A 21,013-nucleotide genomic window follows, 5' to 3' on the forward strand; every position below is an offset into this window, starting at 1 on the left:
GCTCCTCTGTCCATGGCATTCTCCAGGCAAAAATACTGGAGTGGGCTGCCACGCCCTCCTCCAGGGGATCTTCCTGAACCAGGGATCAAACCCACATCTCTTCATCTCCTGCACAGGCAGGCAGGCTCTTTACCACCACCACCACCTGGGAAGTCCCAATACTATACATAGATGTCCGGTTCCTGGGTGATGTCCAAGGTGACAAGCCAGGTGAGGTCCACACTGGGAGAAGGAAAGGAGGGTACCAGGCAACGGGGCAGGAAGAGAAGCAGAGTCAGAAGTGAGCGTGTTCCCACTGCCATCCTTCCAACGAGAGGCAAGGGCCAGGCTGGGGACCGCAGACACTCGGGAACATCATCCCAAGCACTTCACAAAAGGAAGCAGGTTTTCTTTTCTCACTTTTTTACTTTATAACCCTTTGGAACTATTTGAATATATATATATTTGCAATATACATGTGCTACTTTTATAATTAAACAAAAACACAAAAATGATCTTTAAAAAAAGTAAAGAGCTAATCACAGTGTAACATGAAACAGAATATCATCGTTGGGGACGGGTCACGCAGTTGAGTCCAAAGCTCCGACGTGGTCGCTGTTTCCGGTCTTGGTCGCCATTTCCAGCCTCCGATCCTCCGATCCCTTCCACGGGGCACCAGCGATGGCCTGGAACTGCCCTCACAGCTCCGTCCCGGGCCCAGGAGAGGCCAGAACGCGAGGAAGGAAGTCAGCAAAATTAAGTTAATTTACAGGGTCGGAGGAAACCGGCCACAGCGCCAGTCCCCCACGCGGCTGGCGGGAGCGCGGAGGCGGGCGCGCGGCCAGGGCGCCGGACCAGCGGGGGAACCCGGGCTCCACGCGCTGTCCACGGCGGGCGCCGCCTCACAGGGCAAAGGCGGTGAAGAAAATGTGCATCTTGGCCAGGAAGGTGGTGACGGAACCCTGCCGCCAGAGCTTCATCTCCACGTCCAGCGCGAAGTCGCGCGGCTCACGCACGGTGCGCTGCAGGAAGACCACGCCCGTGTAGGCGTTGAGGCGGCGCGTGCCGAAGTAGCCCTCCTCGTTGCCCTTGGTGATGGTCAGCGCGATGGTGTCGCCGGCGAAGGCGGGCACCGGGCTGATGCGGAAGATGTGCGCGGGCACCAGCAGCCCGGTCTGGAAGTTGAGCCGGTAGTGCGTGATGCGCGCGGGCGCGTTCTGGCACTCCAGGAAGTCGTGGCACAGTGCGCGCTCGCATTTCCTGCGGGGTGCACGCGGGGGCGTCAGCGGAGGGAGGCTCCTGCTCGCAGCTCCCACCCAGCCTCCACCCGCAGCTCCGCCCTCGGCAGCCCCCAGCAGCCTGAGCTGGGTCACCTGACCCCCCTCGGACCTCAGCTTTTCCGTCTGCAGGATGGGTTAACAGCCACACGGTGTCATTGGCGGAAAGAGGTGAGTTATAAACCAGGCAGCGCGCGGCACAGTGCCCACAGCGTCTGGTCCGCGCGCTCCTTCCTGTCTGCCTTCATTCTTACCTCCCTACCCCTAGTTTTTTTCCTTCCCACACTATTTGCATGGATTCCCTGGCCATGGTGTTTCTATTACTCTAATCGTTTCTCAGATTCCCTTTTCTCCCGTAATTGACTCTCCTTCTGAGCCGTTTCCCCCACTGACTTGGGACGGTCTGCCCTTGTCCCTCTCCGAGTATCAGAGAGCTCTGAGTCACACCTGCCCCAGAGGAAGCCGGGCCACACTACAGGGTGACCCCCAAACCCCATGGGGCCCCTGACTCGATTTCTAAGCTCAGCCATAATCTGGTCTCTTCCTGGCGCAATGAGACTCTGTCTCCTCCATCACTAAACCCCCGCCTTGAAGCTCAGTGCTTCCACCAGGGGCACCAGGGCTCCGCAGTTCTAGAGGTGCTCTGAGCAGAGTTCCCGAATGGGGGGGACCACAGCAGGCAGGACCAGGCCACGTCACGCCCTGTGTAAACTCATGACCCGTTCTCGCTCGTCACGTGCTCTCACCCTCCCTGGGGTTGGCGCTACCATCACCTGTGTTGCAGGCGGAGCAGCTGAGAGCCAGGGAAGGGAGGCCACTGGCCACTCGACACACTCATCTAAACACCCCCCCACGCCTGCACACCGGCCCGCCCCGGCTCTGTAGATTAGTGAGCATGGCACAGGGTCAGCAGGGCAGCCAGGAGCAAACCGCGGGCGCGTACGTGCCAGGAAGGGCCGCCCGAGGCAGGTTGTACACGCAGAGGCAAAAGAGGCTGCAAAGCAGAGAAAGCAAGCTCGGAACACCCGAGCACGTCCGCGTGGCAGCACCGTGCAGAGGAGAGACGCCGGACACTATGGCAGGCACTTATGGAAATGTGTGTTTAGTAAGAAAAGTGAAAGTGAGGTTGCTTAGTCGTGTCCAGCTTTGTGACCCCACGGATTGTAACCTATCAGGCTCTTCTGACCATGGGATTCTCCAGGCAAGACTGCTGGAGTGGGTGGCCATTTCCTTCTCCAGGGGATCTTCCCGACCCAGGGGTCGAACCTGGGTCTCCTGCATTGCAGGCAGACGCTTTACCATCTGAGCCACCAGGGAAGCCCTGTCTTCTTTAGTAAGAAGACAGGAAAAAGGCAAAATGCCAAGAAGCATCACGAGAGAACGTCGTCACCAGCCTGTGAGACAGCCCCCACGCCCCTCTCCCGCAGTCACACCGTGTGGGTCACCTCCCAGGTGACACCTGCCCACCCTCACCCACAGCGCTGGACTGTGCGGCCAGTGGCAGAAGTGATGATACGGCGGTTTTAAGAGTAGCCTGGGTCACGAAGGACCATCTGCTCCAAGACCCAGGCCTCCAGGGCGGGCCGGGGGGGCTTGGACGAGGGTCTCCATCACTGTGACCCATCACTGAGAAGGTCATTGCCTTCTCAGTGACCCGGGCTGGGGAGCTCCAGCCCCACGGAGAGGCCGAGGTGGTGACGTGCTGGGGCCTCCCGCCCAGAGCCATGAGTGGGCAGCGGAATGGTGAAGCCCTGGCAAGCTTCCAGTGGACGTGGCCCCACGGGGCCTGGAGCAGAACCACCCAGCTCAGCTGCTCCTTGGTCATGACCCTCCAAACACCGTGGAGGACGGTAACTACTTGTCATACTTAAGATGCTACGTGTTGGGAAAAACTCGTTACACAACAGAAGATAAGCGTGTGCATGTTTGAGAGAGAGAAAGATGGAGGTTTTTCTTACGTGTGAGAGTCTTCTTTCTTTCATTCTCTCTGCTCCAAACTTCCTGCAAGGTGCTTTTTTTTGCACCATTTATGGTCAGTCAGACCACACCCCGGACAGGGGGCCTGGGAAGACCAGGAGGTGGCGAAGGCAGGCGCACTGGCCACCTGGCCTCTGCCCCGGGCAATGCGGGACTGGTACAGGGTGCCCGGGCCCAAGGCTGGGGCGGGGGGCGGGGGGACGACTCACGTTTCGGAGACTCGGACGTAGTTTGGAGGGCAGTCAAAGCGCAGGCAGCGGAAGCCGCCCTGGACGTTATGGCAGGTCTCAGCCTCAGAGCAGTTGTGGGTGCCCAGCGCACACTCATCCAGGTCTGTGGGGAACAGAGGGTGATGGGCGGGTTTACGGGGGCCCCGGTCTGGAGACCCTTGTCCGAGCCCCGCCCCCCCCCGCCCCCGCCCACCCTGGGGGCCTGGGTCTCAGAGCAGCTGGTCCTGTGGATGCACAGCTCACACGTCCCCACTTCATCCACTCTGGACAGCAGTCAGGGCCTGGAGCCTCTGTGGGGTTGGCACCGGGGAGGAAGGCTCAGGGGGAGACAATCGGAATGGACACAGGTGTCCAGCCTGAAGCACCTTCAAGAGCCAAAGTCACTGCAGCGTCTGAGCTTTGAGACGCCCCTCTGGGTTCCGCCATCAGGCAGACACGGCCTCAGCCTCCAGAGTAAACCAAACTCTAGGCACATGAAGTCATCATTCCCACCTGGCTGTTTAGAGCAGGTGGGATCCTTGCCTTTTACAGAATCCAGACTGGTTATTTTTTTTTAATTAAAATTAGTAATAAACTGTGGAAAATTCTGAAAGAGATGGGAATACCAGACCACCTGACATGCCTCTTGAGAAACCTGTATGCAGGTCAGGAAGCAACAGTTAGAACTGGACATGGAACAACAGACTGGTTCCAAACAGGAAAAGGAGTACGTCAAGGCTGTATATTGTCACCCTGCTCATTTAACTTATATGCAGAGTACATCATGAGAAACGCTGGGCTGGAAAAAGCACAAGCTGGAATCAAGGTTGCTGGGAGAAATATCAATGACCTCAGATACAGAGATGACCCCACCCTTATGGCAGAAAGTGAAGAAGAACTAAAGAGACTTTTGATGAAAATGAAAAAGGAGAGTGAAAAAGCTGGCTTAAAGATCAACATGCAGAAAACTAAGATCATGACATCTGGTCCTATCACTTCATGGCAAATAGATGGGAAAACAGTGGAAACAGTGGCTGACTTTTTTTGCGGGGGGGGCTCCAAAAATCACTGCAGGTGGTGATTGCAGCCATGAAATTAAAAGACACTTACTCTTTGGAAGGGAAATTATGATCAACCTAGACAGCATATTAAAAAGAGACATTACTTTGTCAACAAAGGTCCGTCTAGTCAAGGCTATGGTTTTTCCAGTGGTCACATATGAATGTGAGATTTGGACTCTAAAGAAAGCTGAGCGCCAAAGAATTGATGCTTTTGAACTGTGGTGTTAGAGAAGACTCTTGAGAGTCCCTTGGACTGCAAGGAGATCCAACCAATCCATCCTAAAGGAGATCAGTCCTAGGGGTTCATTGGAAGGACGGATGTTGAAACTGAAACTCCAATACTTTGGCCACCTGATGTGAAGAGCTGACTCATTGGAAAAGACCCTGATGCTTGGCAAGATTGCGGGCAGGAGGAGAAGGGGACAACAGGGATGAGATGGTTGGATGGCATCACCAACTTGATGGACATGGGTTTGGGTGGACTTTAGGAGTTGGTGATGGTCAGGAAGGCCTGGCGTGCTGAGGTTCATAGGGTCGCAAAGAGTCGGACACGACTGAGCGATTGAACTGAACTAAATATTAAAACAGTAACAACAGTAAGAACTCTGCAGCCAGGAAGCCCTGGCCAGCCCTGGGGTTCCTCTTCTGTGGGCTCCTCCCTGGGGAGGTCTCCCACCTTCAGGACCACTCCCCAGGATCCCTGTCCCGCTCGCAGAACAGGGCCCAGAGTGGAGTCCAAGCCTTCAAGACTCTAAGCTGGGTCAAGCAGCAGAAAAACCGCCACGTTCCTCATCCCAGGCGTGGGCCCCGGTGAACCTGGCCACCAGCGGCATCGGCCGTTCTGGGCTCACATGCTCGGTATCATGGCTCCAGGCGCACGGCAGACTGTGAAAGGCTTCCTGCGCCTGCTCGGGGGCTGCCCAAGGCCCCGCCGGCACGGACTCCGCACTCACCCTTGCAGGACCTGCCGTTGGCCGTCATGGTGTAGCCGCGCTCCGGGCACGTGCACTGGTAGCTCCCCGGCACGTTGATGCAGCGGAAGGTGCAGAGGATGCTGGCGCCCTGGGCGCACTCGTCAATGTCTGCCAGAGAGAGGGTCAGCCCTCAGGAACCCCCGGTCACCCCGTCCCTGCCCCAGCCAGGGAGCCTGGGGGCCCTTCTCACAGATGAGGACAACGGGGCTGAGAGAGGACAGAGCCGCCCGTGGCCACGCCGGGGCCACTCCGGGCTTGCTGCGGCCGGCTGAGGGCCCATCAGGTACCAGACATGGCCTGGACGAGACACGGCTGACCCCTGAACGACACGGGTTTGGACTGCGTGCATCCACGTGCATAGGGACTTTTTCAGTAATTACTGTGGGATCCACCCTCGGGCCAGTAACCCATGTGGAACCACAGATACAGAGGGCGAGCTGTAAAGTTACACGTGACTCCAGGGGAGGGGAGGCCCTGAGCCCTGCAGGGTTCAGGGTCAACTATGTGACTTAACCCTTCACCCCGCTGAGGTCACGACCATCGTCGCTGCTTTGCAGGGAAGGCGCCTGAAGTCAGACTTGGGGAGCCCTTGTCCAGGCGCCAGGAAGCCACGCAGCAGGGATGGGACCGCCGCTCCGACACAGGCCTCTGCGTGTCCGGAGCATCCCCCCACCGCGGCGGGGGCCCTCGAGCCTGGCACACGGGGGCAGTGCCTCTGGGCAGGGGCCCCAGGAGGGCCAGGGGAGGTACCTGTGCAGGTGTGCCCGTCCTCGGCCAGCTGGTAGCCCTGCCGGCAGTAGCACTGGTAGGAGCCGTAGATGTTGGCGCACTCCTGGCTGCAGCGCTGGGCCTCACACTCGTTCACGTCTGTGCACAGACCGGCCGGAGGTCACGGAGGAGCCCACCCGGACCAGAGCCGGGACTGAGGTCTCGCTCACGTGGAGCCTTCTCTTGAGAGACCATCGGGTCCAGCCTCCGCCTGGGGCTGATGGGGAACCCGAGGTCCAGAAAAAGGCAAGGGGTCAGCCGGGGACACGCGGCAAGGCAGGGGTGGGAGTGGTGGAGTGCCGGCCTGCTGCCTGGAGGGGCACCACAGTGGCACGCAGACCCCCATGGGGAACTAGATGCTGCTCCACCGCGGGCCACGGCAGCTTGGGCAGGCGGCTCTGAGTGTCACCCAAGGTGCAGACAGGGACCTGCCCTCACCCCCTTCACGGGGCTGGGGGACAGGCAAGAGCCGGTCTGCGGTGGACGGGGAGGGAGCGAGTGGAGGACAGTGCGGGGAGCACTGGCTGGACCCCGAGCTCCGTGCAGGAAGGGACTTGTCTCTTGTTCATCCAGCTGAGACCTGCCAAGCTCTGACAAGCGCCGGGTCTGTGCCCAGCTTGTAGACACGGCCCCAAACAAGACAGACAAACACCCCCACCCTCTGGAGATGATGAGGTACAGAGCAGCTGGGGGTGGCCCTGTGCATGGGCAGGGGGTGCTGGGGTAGGAGCAGGGTGAGCCGTGGTGGGGTGGGGCTGACATCGCACACGCCCTTGGGGCCGCCGCCTGACCCGTGACGCTCACGGCCTCTCCGCACACACCGCTTTCACACGGAATGACTGAAGCCACTAATGAATGCATAAGTGCCTGACCTCCTCTACCAGGCTCCGAGGCCACACTGGTTCCTTCCCCGAGTCTACCGTGCAGCCCGAGAGAAGTGGGTGAGGTAGGGACGAGGGGTGGGTGAAGGCAGAATGGACCGCCACGAGGGTGGGCTAGATGGCCCGCCCCCCACAGCTCTGTGCCCACCTGGCCCGGCGGAGGGGCTCAAAGGTGACGGGAGCACCAGTGACTCAACGGCAGCCACAGGGTCTGTCTGGGGAGCCCATCCGAGTGCCGTGTGACGGAGCCAAGCCTGGTGACGCTCCGCTGCCCCTGGGCTGGACTTGTCCCAGGGAGGCCGGCTCTTTAGCCAGGCCAGGCAATCAGACAGAGGGGCCTGGCCTGCCTGTGGATCTCAGCAAACTCACCTCCCCAGGAGGGAAGGAAGGAGAACACCTCTGGGGAAGGTGCTGGGAGAGACGGCGCCAGCTAGGGGAGGCTGGAGACCCCACAACCCCTTCACCCCCTCGACCCCTCCCCCTGCACTGAGCAGCTTGAGACCTCCGCCTCCCCCACCCCAGTCCCAGCAGACCTGGGACAGCCCCTCACAGGTCCTCTCCGTCAGCCCCGGGGCACCCCGCAGCGTGTTCTTTTAAGTTTAAACCTACCAACAACATGTAAAACCCAACAGGATTTATGCGTGATAAATATCTGGGTTGCTGGGATCTGGAAAACCGTGACTGGTCCGCTTACACAGCACGTGGCTGGGTGGCATCAGTGGGGTGCTGCGGGGCCACGGGCCTGTCTCCTGTCTCGCTCACTTGGCTCCCTCCCCAGACCCCAGGGCACCGCAGTGGTGACCGGGACCGGAGCCTACCAAGGGGCAGAAGCTGAGCTGCCAGCCCTGCACACGGGGAAACTCCCACCTCCGGGCGTGCAGACAGCACAGCCAGCCAGCCCCCGGCTCTGAGACGGGGGTTCCTGCAGGAAGCGGCAGGCAGCCGAGGCCGGGGACTCGGGGTGCGTGGGTGGGTGGGGGGCTGCCGTACCTTCGCAGTGCTTGCCATCGGCCGCCAGCAGGAAGCCGGAGGCGCAGGTACAGCGGTAGGAGCCCAGCGTGTTCTCGCACGTGTGCTGGCAGAGACGTGTGGGTGACGTCCAGCACTCGTTCACATCTGCGGGCAGCAGGTGCGGGGGGCCTCAGGAGGGCAGAGGGGCCTGGATGCCAGCCCCTACCCCAACCTCGGGCAGAGGAGGGACCCAGGGACCCAAAGGAGCGAGGGGGAGGAGGGATCAGAGCAGGAAGCAGCTGGGGCGCTGTAGGGAGACAGAGGGATGCACGGACAGACACAGATGAAAGGCAAGAAATGAGGGCAACAAGAACCGTGAGGGGAGCCTCAGCTGGGCACACACGCACAGAGAGGGCCAGGCAGGCGGTCAGAGCAAGGCTGGCTGGGGCCTGGGGCAGGCGGGCACTGCTGGGGGCGCGTCCCAGCCACCAGCCCCACCTACCGATGCAGGTGCGGCCGAAGGCGTCCCGCTGGAAGCCAGGCTTGCAGTCGCAGCGGTAGGAGCCGGGAAGGTTGTGGCACACCTGGCCCTCGCCACAGCGGTGCACACCCGTCTCACACTCGTTCACGTCTGCAGGGGGAGGCCAGCAGGGCACGCTGAGGCCGAGCTCTCCCCCCTGCAGGAGCCGCCATGCCCAGGGCCACCAGGAGGGCGGAGGCTGTGGGGGGGAGTGGCAGGCCTCACCCACACACTTGGTCCCGTCCTGGCTGGCGTGGTAGCCGCGCCCACAGATCACCGGATTCCGCTGGCACGTGTAGGAGCCCACCGTGTTGATGCAGCTGAAGCCGGGCCGACACGGCTCGGAGAGAGACGTGCATTCATTGATGTCTGCGGAGGGGGTGCAGGTGACAGGGAGCCGGGTGCAGCCCCTCCTGGGGCCCCAGGCCAGCCCAGGTCAGGGCCGGAAGGTCAGACCCCCCCAGTGCCTGTGTCCCAGGACCCAAGGGTGTTCCCTCCCAGAAGCCGGGCACTGTTGACCAGGTCAAAACAGATGTGATGCACCTTCATCCAGCCCAGTCCCACAGATGGGGGAGAAAGTGGAGAAGCAACTCGGCCATGATCAGACAGCTCAGGGTAATGGGAGCTTCTGTCTGCAAAGACTTCCGGGGCCCAGGCACTGACATTCACAGGGAACATAGAGGCTGGGGGAGGGAAGGGCAGCCACCCAGGCCTCCCCGATCTCTAAAGCCCTCAGAGCCCATCCCCCCAAGCACCCTCCCCGAAGACCACCGCCCACCCCCCGGGGCCGGCAGACACAGCCGGGCAGGCCCCGCTCACCCACGCAGTTGCCCTCGGGGTCCTGCAGGAAGCCCTCCAGGCAGCGCTGCCGAGCCTGGCAGTAAAAGGAGCCCTTGGTGTTGTGGCACACGGCGCCCGCCTGGCAGTTGTGCGTGCCCAGCTCACACTCGTCCACGTCTGCCAGAGAGATGGGGCCGGGGCTCAGGGGCTGGCGGGCACGCACCCGCACACCCCTGTCACAACCTTGATGTTACAAAGGTCTCCCGCATCGTGGGGCACTGCCGTGGCCGGGCAGCAGTGAGGATGGCCTCACCCCTCACTGCCGGGCACTCTGAGATGTACGTCTTTACTCGGTGCGCACGGGAGCCCAGGGCCGGGGCCAAGAGGAGCCCCCTCCCACGTGGGGGAAACTGAGGCACTGGCACAGTTCAGCGCTGCTCCTGGGCCGCCGGGCTTGGAGCTTCCAAGGGTGGAGCCGCCAGACCCGCGTGTCTCCACTGTCCCCACCTGCCATGCGGCCCCAGTGGGTCACAGCCCACCCCCACTGCCAGCACCCACAGCTTACAAAGTGCTGGCCTGTGCCCCCCCCACCCCGCAACAGGCACGTTGGGCTCTTTCCCCAGATGAGGAAGCCGAGGATGGAGTCGAAAGGCGACACATGGGGCTCGTGGGACGGCCGAGACTCCGTCAGCCTCCTGACGGCCAGGCCCACCTCGTGCGTCTGTCTGTTGTCCATTCGTCCACCCCCTCTGGTTTCCACAGCAGTCCAGTCTCTAGGGGGCCCATTCTGGGCTCGAGGACCCCCTCCAAGGACCCCCAGAAGCCTGAGGACACAGCCTCTGCCCGGCCACTCTGGTCTAAGGAGGATGCCCTGGGAGCAGAGGGTCAGGGGTGCCGGGTGTCCAGGGAGCCAGGACCGCTCCCCAGGGGTCAGGGTTCTCTAAAGGGGGCTCGCCATTGGTGTGCTTGTGCCTTGGGCGTGCGTTGGTGTGCACAGGTGTGCAACAAGGGGTCTGAGCTCCTCTCCTCTCAGCTCATTCCACCCCTGCTCTGAGCCCAGCTCAGGGCCTGGCACAGAGTGTGTTCAGTCACTTCCCTGAGCTCATGCCCAACCTCAGAGTTGGTTCCCATCAAAATTTTCTGAGCTTGCAACAATGGAGCACTGCTCTGGGTCTCACCTCCTGGGTGACATTCTTCTGGACATGTAAATAAACTGTCACCCATCATGTGTGAAATAGACTCCCAAGTCCTTGCCTGCCTGGGCCTGCCAACCCAGCACTGGCAGTGTGCCTCCAGCCAAGACTGCCCTCTGCTCCTGGCACCAAGGCCCCCTCCTCCCCTGTCCCCTGAGGGCTGGCACCTGTGTTCCTGGCACCCTTCCCAGGGGCTCTACATTCTGTAGGTCCCTGCCTCGACATCACCCCCACAGGGGGCTGGCCTCTTTGGACCCCCAACTAAAGCAAAACCCAGCCTTAGCCCTGCCATCCCGGCGTGCCTGTGAGCCCCTGCCTCCCTGGTCAGCAGACCCGACAGAGAAACACGCCCCTACCGCACCCCCACCACCCAGAACCCTGCCGGGCCCACAAACGAAGCTGGGGAAGCAGCTGCTGAAATGGCTCAGCAGAACTTCTCTCTTCTGAGGTTAGAATCTTCTGGTTAACAAGGACAGAAACGACCCTTCTGTGGGAACAGAGGCATGAAGAGAGTAACGTGACCCAGACACATCTACCTCGCCCCTACCCCCCGCCACCAGTTTGGAGGCCACCTCTGCCCCCAAACACCATCATCTGTGGGGTCTCTTAACGGGCCAGAAACCCTGGAGCTTGGAACTTTCCTGAGCAAGCTCTGAGCGGCCCGTGGGGCAAGGCGGGGCGGCGAGAAGGGTGAGGGGATGGGGCGGAGCTTGGCGAGGGCTGGGCGGAGCAGGGTGAGGGGGCGGGGCAGGGTGAGGGGCGGGGCAGAGCAGGGTGAGGGGCGGGGCAGAGCAGGGTAAGGGGCGGGGCAGGGTAGGTGGGCGAGGCTGGACAGTGTGAGGGGCGGGGTGGGGCGGAGCAATGTGAGGGGCGGAGCAGAGCTGGCGAGGGGCGGGGCTTAGCAAAGTAAGGGGGTGGGGCAGAACAGGGCGAGGGGGCGGGGCGGAGCAGGGCAAGGGGGCGGGGCAGGAGGGGCGGGGGGGCGGGGCAGGGTGAGGGGTGGGGGGGCGGGGCAGGGTGAGGGGTGGGGGGGCGGGGCAGGGTGAGGGGCAGGGCAGGGCCTGCAGCCAGCCCTCCTCACCTGTACACTCGCCATCCTCGAGCCTGTAGCCCGGCTCGCAGGTCAGAGCCTTGAGGCAGTGGAAGGAGCCCACCGTGTTCACGCAGTGCTCGCGGCGACTGCACGTGTGCAGGTCTGTCACGCACTCGTTGATGTCTGCGGGGAGGGCCAGGCCATCAGGGGCTGCGGGGTGGTCCTGGGGACAGCACCAGCCAACCAGCCCCACCCTCAAGGTGCTCGCCTGCCAGACAGCAGCAGGCTCTGTGCCACCACCCATTCAACAAAGATTTATGGAGCACGTGCCTGGTGCCAGCAGCACTGTGCTTGGCCCCAGGGCACCCGGTGAACGAGACAGACAGGAGCCCTGCCATGGGGCACACTCAGAGGACGCCCCGCAGACAGACCAAAGAGGGAGGGTGGTCTGGAGTCTTATGGCAGAAACAGTGGGGTGGAGGAGACCAGGAGTGTGGGGGGCGGGGGTGGGGGGCACGAAGGGTCATCAGGGCAGAGGGCACTTGAGCAATCATCTGAAGAGACCCAGGACGAGCCAAACACACATCCCAGGCAGAGGGGGCAGGTTCAGAGTAAGGTCCAGATGGTGCGGTGTGGGAAGAGGAGGTGATCAGGAGACGCGGGGGGAGGCGGGAGCCATCGAGGGTTCCAGCAGAGGAGGAGAGTGGACTGACTTGTTTGTAACAGGGGCCCCTGGCTGAGTGTGAACACTCCAGGGATGAGGGGTTCATAGAATAGGAGATGAAGGGGCTGAGGCTGCCATCCATGGAGGTGAGGAGACGCAGTCACGTTCTGAAAACAATGTGAAAGTCAAAGCAACAGATCTATGACGAATGAGATGAAGGAGAAAGGAAAAAAGAAGCCAAGGGGTCTTGCCAAAGCTTCCTGGCCAAGCAGCTGGACAGCTGAGGATGGGGCCAGCTGAGGGGAGCAGGCTCACAGAGGAAGGCTGGGAGCCCTGGAGGTGACACTGAGTTTGAGGGTCAAGGGCCAGCCGGAGTCCTGCCTTGGAGTTCACAGAATGGGTCTTAGTTAAGCTGGGCGTGGTGGATGCTAAGGTCAGCTCGGGGACAGGACAGGCACAGAAGAGGCCTAGGACCGACGCCTGGTGGGAGCAGGTGGTGGGGAGATGCCCGCAAAGGAGGGAGAAGCAGCCCCGGGGAGGGCAGAGGGGACCCAGAGTGGCGATCAACACAGACGTCCCGCAGGTGGGAGCTAAGCACGCACGGAGGACACCGCCTGCCAGCCCCACCCGGCCGCGGAGGCGCAGCAGTCCTTGTTGATTGCTTCATTCCCTGGACACACCTCAACCAGCACCTATTCTGTGGTAAGCCCAGGTGGCCTACCCGCGTGGGGGCCACCCCGAGCTGGCAGGGGAAAGGGGACAGGCGGGTGGAGACACTGGGGAGGAAGGTGGCACGGTCTCAGAAGTACCACCTGCTCGGGGGCTGGAATGTCAGGGTTGCTCTGGGGGACACTGAGATCAGAGCTGATTCTACAAGCAGGACAGGGACAAGGTGGAGAGGAGGGGTACCGGGCTGTGGGGCAAGTGTGTGTTAGTCACTCGGCCATGTCTGACTCTGCGACCCCATGGACTGTAGCCTACCAGGCTCCTCGGTCCATGGGATTGTCCAGGCCAGAATACTGCAGTGGACAGCCTTTCCCGTCTCCTGACTCAGGAATCGAACCCATGTCTCCTGCATCGCAGGTGGATTCTTTATTTTCTGAGCCACCAGAAAAGAAATGCTCCCAAACTCCCAGGTGAGCCGACTGGTATATAAGCCAAGCCGAGCCAAGCCTGGTTGGGTGGGGATGAGGGAGAAGAAAAGGGGATTCTGGACCCACAGTTTCCAAGAAAGGCTTGGCTCGGCGAGATAGAGACTTCTGATTTACAAACTGGACTGACACTTTCTCAGGACCCCAGAAACGTCGTGGGTCAGGAGCCCCCCGCCCCCGGTCCCCACCCTGCTCCGGAGGCTGGGAGAAAGCATGCTGAGGGATGACAGCAGACGCCACTGGCTGCACGGCTCACTAGGGATCCGGTGATTTAGAGCAGGGGCCCCCAACCCCACCGGTCTGCGGGCTGTTAGAAGCCAGGCCACACAGCAGAAGGTGCGCCGTGGGCAAGCGGGCACCGCTCTGCTGCCTTTCCCCATCACTCGCGTTACCGCCCAAGCCATCCCCCTCCTCCCCGTGGAAACCCTGTCTCCACAAAGCCAGTCCCTGGTGCCAAAAAGGGTGCAGACCGCTGGCTTAGAGGAAATGCCCTTCCATGACCCTGAACACTCCTTCCCAGCTAAGGAACTAGGTCTCACTGAGGGGATGTGACCGGACCAAAGTCCCACGGCCTGCACGTGGCAACAAGAACAGAGCCCGGAGTGCCCAGCCTTCTCCTCACTCCCGCAGAGTGGGCCACAGAGCCGGGACTCCCATCTTCCCAAAGCCCGACCCACCTGGAACACTCTTCCCCAGGGCCCACAACAGTCCTCAAAGGACAGGGCACAACAGGCCAACAGAAAAGCATAGGGGGTCCCCCACAGAGGTCACCAGCCTGTCAGAAGTCCTCTGGACTTGGCACCACTCAGTCCTGTCCCACTCTGGCTTACATACCTCCAGTGATGGGGAGCTCACTACCTATACAGGCTGCCTCAGTATAACACATTTGTTGAATCATTATTATGACATCGAACTCTAGCAAGTTCTTTACGCAGACTCATCTAAGCAGCACAGTGACCCTTGGAGGTGGATGCTGTTTCTCTTTTCACAGGTGAAGAAACTTGAGTCTCAGAGATTAAACGACTGGTCCTGGATCCTACAAGTAGAAAGTGGCAGAGCCAGGGCTTGAACCCTGGCCGTCTGGCCACAGAGACCACACTCTTCACCCGGGCACCCATCTCCCGTCTCACCAGCCGAGGTTAACAGAACACGCCTGGAGCTTACAAACGCACCACAGAAGACACGTTTATGGACACACAAGTGATGCAAAGAATGAGTGAGCCCTCACGGACGAGATGAACATGTGTGTGGAACAAGGATGAAGAGACCGGGCTCCAGGCAGGATGACACGGAGGGAAGACTGAACGAACGACCATAAACCTTGCTGAATGGAGGCACCTCTGTTCTTTAACCCCAAAACCCGTTTTCCAGCCCCCTGGCAACCCCTTTGAGAACAAAGTCATCTGTCCAGACCACTAGGAAAACCTGCATACCGCATCCTGGGAGGGTGCTGGCAGGCCCCATGGACCATCCTCCCAGACACACACACAGACATGACCCAGACGGGAGGAGCTGCCGACAAGCAGGCTCCGCAGGGCTCATGTTGTGCCCATGGCCGGGGGCCGGGGGGCAAACATGTCTGCAGTGGCCACACAGCTGCCCAGCGGTGGTGGGTGAGGCAGAGGACATGCCCAAGCTGGGCATGGTCCTCAAGCACAGAGACGACAGGCAGGGGGTCTGGGCGCAAGCCGTTCCCACCTCCATGCGCTTCCTGCCGCTGCTCTTCCTCCCCGCGTGCCCTCCTCATCTCCCGCGTCCCTGCCGTCCCTGGAGACCCGTGCCCATGCTGCCTTCTCCAGGGAGGGTGTCCAGACACCGCTGGCTGGAACGGCCTCCCCCTCAGCCTGTGCCCCTGCCATAGCATTTCCCAGTCTGCCCCATGCCCTGCTACCCTGGGTCCCTCTCTGGTCAGGTCCATGATGCTTCCTCCGAGAAAACCTCAGACTGCCCCCTCCAGCCATGGAAGACCAGCTGCCCAGGCAGCCATGGCTCAGGGTCACACAGCAAATGAACACCCAGCTGGGGTATACAGCCCTGGACCATCCGGACCCCAGCTCCATCCATTTGCCTTGGAAGGGACTTTGGCCCCATTGAAGTACAACCTCAGCAGCTGAGGTCACATGCTCACTGTGCCTGGCGTTCCGGCTATGCCACGCACACGTCACATAATCGCCAAAGGGGGAGCAGTGCTCTGAGCACCCCCTTCTCACAGATGAAACAGAGGCCCAAGAGGAAGCTCAAGACCAGGCGGTCCTGCTCTGAAGCCTGGCCTCCCTGCCCCCAAGCCCCACACTTCCTGTCCTGCTGCCCACGCGTCTCAACGCCCCTCTTCAGTGAGCAGCCGGGTCACGCCTCGGTTCCAGCTCTGACTCAGGCCCATCCCTGGGGAGAGCGGCTTCCCCGGGGGTCAGTGGAGAAGCAGGGCAGGACATGGAGCGTGGGGGCCGTGCTGAGGGCTCACATGCAAAGGTCGGGCCCTTTGGCACGTGGCTGCGGGCGTGGCAGGCGCGGCGTGGAGCAGAGCGGGGGGCGTGGCGGCGAGCGGGGCTCCGGCTTACCCACGCACTTCCTGTGCATGTTGAGGATAAAGCCCTCAGCACAGAGCACTGTGTGGTTGACACAGTAGAAGGATCCCAGGGTGTTCACACAGAACTGTCGCCGGTTACAATCGTGAGCGCCAAGCAGGCACTCGTCTTGGTCTAGTGATAAGTCGCAGGAGGAGAAACAGAAGGGCCGTTAGAGAGGTGTGGCCTCCAGTGACAGATGGGGAAACTGAGGCCCAGAGGGGCAGGGAGCTGCCCGGGGCCTCTCAGCCCATCCATCAGCAGTCCCTCTGGGCTTTGGGCCCAAGTCTGAGTTTGTGCAGTCAAAAGATGAGGGAGCAGGAGCTCGGTAAGGACAGGTGGCCAGGTGAAGCTCAGAGAGGGCAGACAGCCTACCTGGGGTAACACAGCGGGCGGGACCAGAGGCTGTCCCCCACCCATGCTCCGGAGACACTCCAGCTCCACGGGCGGCCAGGGGAGGCACAGATGCTGGGGGCTGCAAACCTGAGCGCGTAGGGGGCCAAGCTGGGGACACCCACAGGAGCAGGGGCCAAGGGGGCTCCGTGGGCACTGCTGAGCCTGTGCTCTGTCCAAAGGGGAAGCGGGGCTGCAGGCTCGGATGTTATAAAGATCCGAGAAAAACCTGAAATTTGGACACTTGAAAATGATTCTTGAGCTGTCACTGGTGGTCACCTGGTGGATGATTTTAAACAGGATGGAGCCCAGCAGGACTCCCCTGCAGGGCAGGCTGCACCCACGGAACACCCTCGCATGCACCCCCTGACCTGGACACCACAGCCTTCACCGCTGGGGGCCCTGCAGAGAGAAGCGGGGACCTGGAGGAGCAGGGACATGGGCCCAGGAAAGACACAGGTCCCGGAAGACGGGGAGCACAGCCAGCTTGGTCCCCACCATCTGAGAGAAAGGCTTGCCAGGCACCGCCGTGCTGTGCATCCTGGGCAAGTCTCCTGCCCTTTCTGAGCATAAGGATGGTTTCCGCCCACACCAGAATGGTCATGGGCAAGCGGCCGGAGGCAGATTTTGGCTGCTGATAGGGATGGGGGTCTTTCCCAGACAGACGTAACCCCCCAGGACCCCCACCAGCATCATGACTCCTGAACGTGAACTAAAGCATCTCTGACACCATCGGCTCGCTCTGCGCCCACACTGCCTCCAGACACGGAGGGGCTCCAGGTGATGCTCACTGTGGGCACCACGCCCTGATGACCCCACCTCACAGAGGGCGGGCCCAGCCCGCAGGGCAGACCCCTCCCCTGGGACCAGACCCAGACTGAGCAGGCTCACAGGTGAGAAAGGGACGCGCTTCCAGACCCTTTCCTGCCCCTCTGTGAAGGCAGCGTCACCGACACCCACACCCCTCCATGGTGTCTGAGAGCAGGCTCCCCACCTGGGCTGCCTCCGCCCCAGCCTTGCTCCCCAGGGCAGCCAGCGGGAGGCACTGCCTGCTGTCCTGGCTTCACCCATGGCTGGAACAGGGGCTGTGAGCAAGAGGAGGCATGTTAGGCGCTCAGTCGTGTCCAACTCTTTGCGACCCCAGGGACTGTAGCCCGCCAGGCTCCTCTGCCCATGGGGATTCTCCAGGCAAGAATACTGGAGTGGGTTGCCCTGCATTCCTACAGGGGATCTTTCCGACCCAGCGATCAAACCCAAGTCTCTTGCGTTGCAGGCAGTTTCTTTACCATCTGAGCCACCAGCAGGGCTAACAGAAAGGTCCCACCGAGATACGCACTTGGATTTCTGGATTCAGAGTCTGGAGTGCTCACCATGACAGGGGCAAGGCGGTCACAAGCCAAGACAGGCCACTCACGCGGGGTGACCCTCAAGGACAGAGCTGGTCAGAGCGGGGCCCAGGGGGGCCTCGGGCCCCTCCCCACACCTACTGGGTCGGATCTCTGGGGCCAGGTGGCAATCATAGGATCGGCGTGGTCCCAGGCCCCCAGGGGACCGGCTGCACACTCAGGTTTGGGAAGGCCCGCTCCAGGGGGCGGCGGGGCTGCAGTCACCCCGTGTGCCCGCCGGGGCTGCACGCACCCCTGGCACGTGGTGAGGCAGCAGTCTCAGCCGCTCCCCGTGCCGCCGGCGGTTGCGGCAACCGTGCCTGCTCCCCACTCTCGGCACAGCGGGGCCCAGCCCTGGACCGCCTCCCCCGTGCCGGCCCGCTCAGGTGGGCGGCGGGACTCACCTTCACAGGAGACGCCGTCCGCCATGATGGCGTAGCCGGGGAAGCAGGAGCACATGGCCGTGTCCCCGACGACCCTACAGACTTGCTTGCAGGGCCCGTTGTCTGCCAGGAGAGTGGACGCGTTAGCCGCTCAGTTGGCTCTGACTCTTCACGACCCCATGGACTGCAGCCCCACCAGGCTCCTCTGTCCCTGGGATTCTCCAGGCAAGACTACTGGAGTGCGTTGTCGTGCCCTCCTCCAGGGGATCTTCCCGACCCAGGGATTGAGCCCAGGTCTCCTGTGCCGCAGGCAGACTCCTACTGTCTGCCAGGAGACCACCCGGCCCAGCACCCCCAGCTCCAGCCTACATGCGGAGGGGCCGGGAGCTGGGGAACCCCAGTCCCGACCCTTTCCACAAGGTCTCCCCTCCCTGCTCAATCCCTGCTGGGGTCTGGGCTCTGCCACCATCACCCACCCCTCCCTCAAGTACCAGGGATGCCGGGGAGAAGGAGATGGGGAGGGAGGAGGGGAGGATGCAGAGAATTTCCCGTGTGTCGCTGAATACAGGCTGCACAGCGCCTGGGCAGGCGGGGATTCTACACTCTCGGTTTTATAGAAACTGAGCCTGAAGGCAGCTGATGGGCCATGTGGGGGCCCCACACGCTCGTCCCAGGCCGTGTCCCCCAGCTCACCTCTCACAGCGCAGACAGCGAGGTCAGCCAACCTCCCCGAGCAGAAGCACCCCTTGGCAGGGCCACCTTGCTCACGCCAAGCCCCGGAGGGCTCCCCGCCTGCCCGCGCCCGGGTTTACCTTGGCAGGTGTTGGGCTGCGGCACAGGCAACGCAATGGTGTTGGGGGCCACCTGGGCGGACTCGGGCCTCTGTGCAGACTCCTCGGCAGCCTCCGGCTTGGGGGGGCCGCCATCTGTCACGGGCAGGGCAAAAAAACGAGGGGGTCTCATGTCTATAGTCAACCTTAGGCCCTTTCAGGTGTCACTCGGGGCACTCAAGTGGGGATGGCTCATTTCACACACACACCCCGCACCCCCAATCCCAAGGCAGAGGAAACAGAGGCTCAGGGAGGAACACGTTTCAGGCAAGATCCATCTCGCAGTTAATCAGAGTCGGGGGCAGGGAGGGGAAAGGGTCTCTAGACTCAGATGACTCTACCCGGGAAGCTGGCAGGGAGAAAGTCCTCCTGGACAGGGTGCTGGGGCCTGACTTCCGTGGGCCCAGTGCTGGGGACACAGTCTGGGGACATGGGGGCCTCCTCTGTGGCCCAGGTCCTGGCCCTGAGCTTGAATCCAGGGTGGGGTGCTGGGGCTCCCCTGTAGATGGAGCTCCAGGAGGGAGCCATCTGCCTGGGCTCACAAACCGATTGCTCAGGACCCCTGGCAACTGTGGGTTCCTACCTGTGCGTGGCGGGAGGGGCAGGACCAACCCCCATCCCAGGAACACCACGGCCTGCTGGCAGGGCCGGCCCCGCCCGCACCACCCGGCCTCACCTGGACGGCAGGTGCGGCCGTCATCCTGCAGCGAGAAGCCAGGGAAGCAGGCGCAGCGGAAGGAGCCCACGGTGTTGATGCACAGGTGCTGGCACAGCTCCCCCGGGAGGAGCAGGCACTCGTCCTGGTCGTCGCCCGGCAGGCTGTTGGGCAGCTCGGTCTCCGTGCCCAGCGACAGGGCCTCCCGGCTCGCCAACTCTGCCTCTGAAACTGGGGTGGGGGTCCGTGCTCGTGATGAGAGCCAGGCTGGCCCCAGCGAGTGGTTGAGACCACACCACAGGCCCTCAGGAAATCTGATCAGGTCCTCCCCAGAACATTCCATGTGCTCAGCTGAGACAGCATGATGTAGGATGGAGGGGCGGGTGGATGGAGGGGCGGGTGGATGGAGGGGTGGGTGGATGGATGGATGGATGGATGAATGGATGGAGGGGTGGTAGATGATGGAGGGGTGGATGGATGGGTGTGATGGATGGAGGGGCGGGTGGATGGATGAATGGATGGAGGGGTGGTAGATGATGGAGGGGTGGATGGATGGGTGTGATGGATGGAGGGGTGGGTGGGTGGGTAGATGAATAGGTTGATGGAGAGGTGAGTGTTTGGCTCACTGGATGGATGGAGGAGTGGGTGGATGAGAGGATGAGGGAATGAGTGGTAGAAAGATGGACCAGTGGGGGCTGGTTGAAACGGATGACTGGATGGGGAGGAAGAAGCATGGATGCATAGGTGAAAAAGCAAATTGGAGGGTGGGTGGGCAGAGAGCGGAGGGAGATGGGTGGTTCGCAGTTGTGCAGAATGGATGGTTAAATAGAAAAGCGAATGAGACCACCATCTTGAAAATAATAGGAGTCTATCATCAGAAGCCGCAGAAGAACTCTGTCCAGACCGGACCTTGGGAAGGTGACCAAGGTCCCCACAGAAGGCCAGAGGGCACCAGCCCTGTCCAGAAGCCCCAGCAGCTGTCCCGTCACCCACTAGCCCCCACGCCTGGCTTGGGGAGCAGCACCCACCTCTCCGTGGTACGGCCTCAGGCTCTGGAGGCCGGCGGACCTCAGGCACAATGAGGGGGTCTTCGCCCTCACAGCAGGAAAGCATGACGTGGTTGCAGGGGTAGCCGAGGTTGGGGTTGGACTCGCAAGCCTGGCCCTCAGCCCGCACGCGGAGCCCCAGGCCGCAGCAGTCACAGCATTGCTGGAGAGAAACGGACGGTCGCTGCTCAGCCCAGGCCTTCCCCACCTGCCTGCCCCACGGCCTGAGGGCCCACGGGGCTCACTCCGAGCCCCCAGGCTCAGAGGCGGGGCTGATTTCACCCTCCTCTTGTATCTTCTGCCCAGGACGTGCTCTCCAGGGACAGACATGCCACCTGT

At 61.8% G+C, this 21,013-nt stretch overlaps 1 protein-coding gene across 4 annotated transcripts in view; it reads right to left on the bottom strand.

Moving 5' to 3' along the window:
* Positions 1 to 482: 482 nt before the first annotated feature.
* The window catches only part of FBLN2 (fibulin 2), a 67,989-nt gene continuing 47,458 nt past the window's right edge, over positions 483 to 21,013 (bottom strand). For 2 of the 4 annotated variants that reach the window (XM_025271959.3, XM_044933470.2), the window contains exons 5-18: positions 20,657 to 20,837; positions 19,650 to 19,859; positions 18,956 to 19,069; positions 18,165 to 18,266; positions 15,977 to 16,117; positions 11,652 to 11,786; positions 9,417 to 9,554; positions 8,823 to 8,966; positions 8,580 to 8,708; positions 8,117 to 8,242; positions 6,228 to 6,344; positions 5,457 to 5,585; positions 3,443 to 3,566; positions 483 to 1,239 (exon numbers count right to left, since the gene is read on the bottom strand). In XM_025271959.3, coding sequence (XP_025127744.3) covers positions 882 to 1,239; positions 3,443 to 3,566; positions 5,457 to 5,585; positions 6,228 to 6,344; positions 8,117 to 8,242; positions 8,580 to 8,708; positions 8,823 to 8,966; positions 9,417 to 9,554; positions 11,652 to 11,786; positions 15,977 to 16,117; positions 18,165 to 18,266; positions 18,956 to 19,069; positions 19,650 to 19,859; positions 20,657 to 20,837 — 2,148 coding nt within the window. In that variant the 3' untranslated portion in view covers positions 483 to 881. Of the gene's footprint in view, positions 1,240 to 3,438; positions 3,567 to 5,456; positions 5,586 to 6,227; positions 6,345 to 8,116; positions 8,243 to 8,579; positions 8,709 to 8,822; positions 8,967 to 9,416; positions 9,555 to 11,651; positions 11,787 to 15,976; positions 16,118 to 18,164; positions 18,267 to 18,955; positions 19,070 to 19,649; positions 19,860 to 20,656; positions 20,838 to 21,013 lie in introns of those variants that run through there. The other 2 variants (XM_044933471.2, XM_044933472.2) reach the window with 2 other exon arrangements.

This window comes from Bubalus bubalis, chromosome 21 (genome assembly GCF_019923935.1).
Source record: "Bubalus bubalis isolate 160015118507 breed Murrah chromosome 21, NDDB_SH_1, whole genome shotgun sequence".
In the NCBI taxonomy this organism is placed as follows: Eukaryota; Metazoa; Chordata; class Mammalia; order Artiodactyla; family Bovidae; genus Bubalus; species Bubalus bubalis.